This window comes from Buceros rhinoceros, unplaced genomic scaffold (genome assembly GCF_000710305.1).
Source record: "Buceros rhinoceros silvestris isolate BGI_N320 unplaced genomic scaffold, ASM71030v1 scaffold9083, whole genome shotgun sequence".
Classification (NCBI taxonomy): Eukaryota; Metazoa; Chordata; class Aves; order Bucerotiformes; family Bucerotidae; genus Buceros; species Buceros rhinoceros.
In genome coordinates, this window is record NW_010405346.1 from 21,468 (window position 1) to 28,140 (window position 6,673).

The following is a 6,673-nucleotide window of genomic DNA, read 5'->3' on the forward strand; positions in this document are numbered from 1 at the left end:
TCGGAGGCCGGACCTGCCGGGAGTGCCAGGAGCTCTTCTGGGGTGACCCAGATGTGGAGTGCCAAGGTGAGTCCGACTCCAGCACCTGCTCCACCTGCTGCTTTTGGAAGTGTGGCATTAGCTGGTGGCTGGGCATGCTGTTGTCCCCAGGGGAATAGCCCCTCCGGTGACCCCCGCCAGCGCCCAGTGAGCCTTGGAGAGGAGGGAGGAAGGCATGCTGAGTTGTGTCCTCGGGGTTTCGGTGCCTCCGGGGATGGGAAGCGCAGCAGAAGTCTGGCCCAGGGCTTGCCTGGTTTGTTTTATTTCTTGTCAGACCCTTACTTGGAAACAAACCTCTCTGTTTAGAAACGAACTCTTTAACCATTAGGCTGCAGTGCTGTCAGGTAAGCTGGGGTGGTAAGAAAATACACTGCAAGCGTTTGGGTTTGAGAATTGGTCTGGAAACCAGTTTCCTTTGCCTTTCGATTGTACATAGTAGAGGACCACTGTCCCCTCTTGTGTCTTGTTGTGGAAACTGGGCCTGAGGAAATACGGGTTTTGATTTAGTAGGACACCTCTTACGTATCAAATGAAAATAAAGATGCAAGTAGAGACCATGCAGCGGGTTAGCCAGAGCTCCATGCCGCAAAACAAAGCACCATGAAGTCTCTTGTTTAGAAAACTGGATGCTCTCTGTCCTTTCATTATAAACAAGTCTGTTCATTAGCTGGAACAGAATCTTCAAACACTGTCCAGACCAGAACAAACTTGTATCTCTGATCTGTTCAAATAGGAGCCTTTGCCAGGAGGGTTTGCAGTAGATTAAGGTATTTTTTCCTGCAGGGAGGAATGTGCTTGCTGTGGTCTTTAACAAATCCATTACGATAGAGATACCTTAGAGTCCATTATCTAAGCAGATAGGCAGGTCACAGCTACTTGGTTAATACACTAGATGAAAGGACTAGGGGAATTGCCCTAGTTCCTGAGTACATATTGGGTTTCTCAGGGGTGAGGCAGCCTTTCCACGAAGCTGCGTGTGTTCTGGTGTGGTAAGGGGCACTGACCCTGCCGGCTCTGGGGCAGGGATTGTCTCTTGGTATCAGCTGTCTCCATCAGGGTTTATTGATGGAGTCCCATCTGCATACCTTATCAGCAGGGTTTTGCAGCATTTCTGGTCTCCTGGAGCTTCTGTTGCCTTTTGAGCATATGAAAACGTGCCTTTTGATGTTTCTGAAGTAAAGAGAGGATGTATTCTTCAGAGCCGGCCTTTACCGTGCAAGCTCTGCACTCTCCTTGCAACCCAACTGACAGGGGACACTAGCCTGGGTGGAAATGCAGATTTTCCTTCAGGATTGCATCCAACAGGAGGTCTTTGTGGCAGGTGAGGAGAGCTGGTGTCCAGATCTGAGCCATGGCTGCCTGCAGCGTGATGCCCCAGATGGGCTCCAAGTGCTCACCCGCTCACGGAGCACATCCAGCCCCATAGCACTACTGGGTCTTTCCAGCATGGTGGGGTCAGGGTCTCCCACCCTGTCTCCCATCCTTCCTTAGCAGGGAGAGAAGCAACCTTTCAGCCCCCATTTAGTCCCTGTGAGTGGAGGGGTGATGTTCAGGCTGGCAGACGTGCAGCTGGTGCGTGGGCAAGTAGCAGCTCTCAGTGGTAAGTGGTTTACAGATGAACTGGAAAACTCTGCCGTTTAAGGAGTTACAGAGCAGTGCCCCTGGAAAATAGCTCAAATATGGCCTGCGGCCAAAGTGAAGCTGGAATTGAGACAGGATTCGTCACAAAGACATTGGCTCCAGCTGCAGGGGGCACATGGACTCCTGGCAATGGCATTTGCCCCTGCTCTTGGTGGCACACTCGTACTGGCCCAAGCAGCCAATACATCCACATTTTGTGCTGCTTTCAGCAAGAAAATACAAACTGATCTGGACGGGGAGTGGTGAGAGCTCTGAACTGTGTCAGTATGGACGGACGGTCTTCTCTGTGGTCACCGAGCTGATGCAGAGGTGTGGGCACCAGTCCTGATGACTCCAGGATGTGATCCTCCAGTGGCCAGGGCAAGTGGCTTCTGCTCAGGTTTAGCAATCACAGGGTGCATCACTCAAGGGACACTAATGTACGATCTCTTCACAAGTGGTCTTCAGGCTGTTGGCACCAAGAGACCCAAGCTCCTGCTGGGAAACGGGGACTGTACTGCCCTCATTGCTGTGACACTCTTTACAGATTTTTTAATTACGAAAAAAAAGAAGAGGTGAGGGCATGTGAACACAAGTGCCTGCAAATAACCTCTGGACACAGCTATGTGGAGCTGTAAAACTGGCATGCCTCTGCGTGTCCCCAGGGATCACACTGGGACCAGACCGCTGGGGCCAGCTAAGGTAGGTGCCTGTGTCTGGACAGCATCTCCACCCCTCAGTACTGGGTACACACCCCCCACCTACAGATGTCCAGTGGGGTTTACACACCACAGAGAGTCTTGTAGGACTGGGTCTTTGGAGACTGCTTACCCCGTGCTTTAAAAAACCACAACGGTTACTCATTTAATTTAATGTAATGCCGGAAACAAGCACAGGAGAAGTGTAGAGGATAGGGAACAGCCCAGCACATCCCTTGGCCTCATCCAGGTCCCTACGAGGATTACAGTGAGCAGGAGCTGTGCAGTGATCATCATCTGCTTGGGGGGCAGTGCCAGCCCGTTGGACTCTTCTAGCTATTGCTTCTGTTATAAGCTACATGCAGCACTACGTGAGCCTGCATGTGAAGGTGTGCATGTGCGTAAAAATCCTTGCTAAGACAGGTTTACAAGCTTCATCAAACTTGAATCTCCCAGGGGTTCTGCTGGAGCTTCTCCAAAGCCTGGCAACCAAAGTGCAGGATTTGGCATGCTGAGCTCTGCGCCCGCTTCAGCAAGACTCATTGCTGGTAGGAAGCTCCAGGCTCCTGGGAAGCCTCTGAGATATGGAGTGGCTGCAGAGTAGATATTTGAAGTTTATGTGTTACATATAATACAAAGGAGGTGACGATTTTATTATCATTACTATTTTAATTGGACAGATGACGGAGTGCAGTCAGTAAAAGGCACTGTACGAGACTGTAAGTTAGGGTGTATTGCTCTCTCCCCTTTACAAGAAGCATACCTTTGTCAGTATTTTTCTGTGTTAGACTTGAGCATCAAGCCCTATTGTAAAAACCAAAACTTCATTGAACTAAGATGAAAAAACTCATGTTTTTTATCAAATACACACTGCAGACATTGGTAGAAAGTTGTTTTTCTCAATTTCTAGTCTTTGTTATGCTGCTGGTGCCAAAACATCTGTTCCCCGAAAATTACTCCACTGCCAATTAAGAATAGGCTTCGTAATCTTAATTTAACACCTGCATCTTAAACTAGTCACTTAGTCTGTGTTTATAGGAGGAGTTTATGGTGCAGAGAGAAAGATTAGCAGATGTTTCTTTTCTTCTGTGATAAGTGTCTAAAGTCAGTCAGACAAATTCTGCACTAAAGAAAAAAGATTTTCACTCTGAGTTCCATAATTTAAACTGACCCATGGTCTTAAAATATTGTAATGTATGTTGATTCTTTCCAGAAAATTGCCCCTCTGGCAAGGTCTGCAAGCATGTTAAATGCCACACAACTGTAGTAATTCTAGGCTGGGATCTTAGCACTCGTACTGAAAACCGTATCACCGAGGAGTTAGCAATATGCTTACAGGGTAATTTGAATCAATAGCTGATTATTCAGAAGAAATTTGCTAGCTCTGCAAAACCTTCGACCTTACAAATTGCTGAATGGTTTTCTCATCGCAGTGCCTCACTGCCACTGGGAAATGATGCCAGGAAATCGTGTTTGAACAAACCCTTTGTGTTTTTTTTGCTGCGGAGGAGTTAAACATTTGATACTTTCCCTCCCCTATCTCAAGCAGTAAAGCAAATATTTCTGCAAAAATGATTTGTGTTCTGTGTAGGATGATGTATGACTCTTGCTTGTTCCTAGCATCCTGCGCGGCGGCTGGTCTTTATACGGCCATTGCAGTATCCACGATATCATCTCAACTGTAGTATCGACTGCTCTGACACGCCTTGGTTTAAATTCAGTGATATGCAAATATGTCACATACTAAATTACAGTAGTTTAGGTGGAGGAAAGTTTAAGTATTTAAAATCAGAGGGCAAGGTAGCAGAGCTGTCACTGAGTGAAAGATAGATTCTTGTGAGCTTAAAGCAAACCGCTCAAGTGGGATTCTTCCTGTAGGGTTTCTACAAGTCTACATCCAGTGAACTTGTATGAGTGTTACTTTTATATTTATGATTAGGAAAGAAAAATCACTGCAAGAGAAAGGCATTGATCAAGGTAGTGTAAAAATTACCCACAGACACTCTGAGTGTGCATGCACATATGCGCATGTGTATTTGTGACCAGATGCAGCTACAATCTTTGATACCCATAAGCTGCTAATCAGCAGATCCTGCCTGAAGAATTTGGTTAGAAAATTTTTGTCAAAAATGTGATTTCGCTTAAGTCGGAATTTGTCACAGCAGAATGTCTGATTGAGTTAAACACTCAGTTAAAGAAAGCAGTACACCCAGTTCCAAATTGACATTTCGAAACAGAAACCTATTGTTTAATTTACTAAATGCCCCTTTGAAAACCCTCAAAGTTTTGGCCAGTTATTACAAAAGACTTCTTTTCTTCCACTATATTTTCCATGGGAGGTACTGCCATGTCCTGCTCTGCTCACCCAGGGACAGATTTGATCCCTGTCTACACTGATCTTCAAAGCAAGCAGCCCCACCCGTGTTAACTTGCAGCCTTAGTCCACCCCTCTTTCTGAAAGGAGAGCAATGAACCACCAAAGGTCACTTCCACCCCAAACTGGTAAAGGCATCTAAATCTCTTGCAGTAAACCTGGTATCTGTGTGGTTTTGCAGTGCTAAATGAACCCCTTTTCCCAATCTCTAGTCCCGTAAGAATAGGCAAGGAATTTAAAAAGGAGCTTACAGGACTTTATATCTTCCCCCATTCCCCATACACTATGTTAAGCGAAGTATAAAGCCACTGCTAGCTATTGAGTAATACCTGAAACGCTTCTGCATCCCTAGATGAGCCTGTATGTTTCTTGTTTTCTTGAAAAAAAATAGATTATACAGGCGTATGCTGAAACTAGTTGTGTAGCTACTCAGGTGTAGCCAGGTGTGTGCTGGTTAGAGCCAAAATCTCGAGAGCCAGGCGATACTTCAAAGGTTGTGTTTGAGTAGCTTGTTGAGTACATCAGAAGCAAAAGTGCCATAAAGGGGAGAGCATCATTAGCACTAACTGCTTAGGAGTTGCCTCATATAGAGGCCACAGGAATCGTTGGGACGCTAACAAAGGAGGTGTTAGAGAAAGGAGTAAGAACTCCACCGTGACTGGAAAGTGGTGCTGGGGTCCTCTGGCCAAAAACGATGCTGGGCATGAAGTGCTGGATCGTTCTGGCATGGTGTTTGCTCTGTTTCTAGCAGCTGATAGGAATCAAGGTTCTCGTGTTTTCACATCCCAGTTCATGGGTGGTGATCATCAAATGTCCCATGAATCCTTTTGGTTGGATGTGCACCGACAATCATGAATGATGGATGTTTAACTCAGTAGTTCTTCCGTGAGCTGTATTTGCCAATCCTGTACTAGCCTTTTACAGTCTGTGCCAGCTAGGAGGTCCTCCTTTCCAATCGCAGGGATCCTGCCACTGTCACAGTGCTTTTGTCCCTTTAGGACAAAGTTACTTTATTTCTCACTTTAGGACGAAGTTATGCCCTGAAATCTCACAGAGGCTAAAGTCAGCAGGGCTTTTGGTAGGTAGACGTTGCATGAGGCAAAGAGGTGAAACCTGTGCACAGAGCTATTTGCCTGATGGCCTGCAGTGTTCAAGGTGCTCCTCACTACCTGGAAGGCTTAGTCTGGTCTTGGCCTGGGCTTGCTTTCCTTCTCTTGAGAACTGTCCAACTGTCCACAGCTGAAGTCAGTGGAGGGTTTGATCCCCACCATGCTGTAAAGGGAAGATGCTCTCTGCAATGGCCCTGGACATGCTCCTTGCTAGGGTGTAAAATAGCCTGGTGGTGGTGGTGGTGGTCTCTCCTCCACTAGAGACGTTCCACACAACCTTGGAGGGCACTTTCTGTGGGTTTCTGGCTGGTGTAATTTCATTATTAACGTGATGTCTAGAAATTGGGCCCCAAATTGTGATAAAAGTACTCAGAGACTGACTGTAGCAAGGAACAGAGATGGTTTCAATCATTTCTGGTGGCAGTGCTTGGCTAAGGTAATCTAGACTTGGAAAAGGAAGCTCACGTGTAACCAAACACTGGCATGAACGTGTCATTTGTGAGATGAAAGGTTAGCTCGCAGGATGTGAGCTGTAAGAGGAGCCGTGCTGGTTTTGTGAGAATTTAAAAAATGTTTCAGTTAGTTAGTGCCACAGCAAAGAATTGTCCATGGGCTGTAGGTAGAGGGACTGTACCACCACCATGTAGAAATGCCTCCCCAATTTTCAAAATGGAAAGAAAACAAAATTGACTGGAATCTTCTTATTCTAGTGCTGAGGGAGGCTTTTTCTTGTTTTCCATTTCACTGTGATTTTACTTTAAAATTACCTTTTGGTTTGATAGTTGCTGTTGTCCTGTGTACTATTAATGACTTAGCAAGGTCATGAAGAAAGG

The 6,673-nt window shown here is 46.2% G+C and overlaps 1 protein-coding gene across 1 annotated transcript in view; it reads left to right on the forward strand.

Moving 5' to 3' along the window:
• LAMB1 (laminin, beta 1) overlaps positions 1-6,673 on the forward strand; it is a 40,662-nt gene that overhangs the window by 19,980 nt on the left and 14,009 nt on the right. The window contains exon 21 of the mRNA XM_010133685.1: positions 7-66. Coding sequence (XP_010131987.1) covers positions 7-66 — 60 coding nt within the window. The remainder of the gene's footprint in view (positions 1-6; positions 67-6,673) is intronic.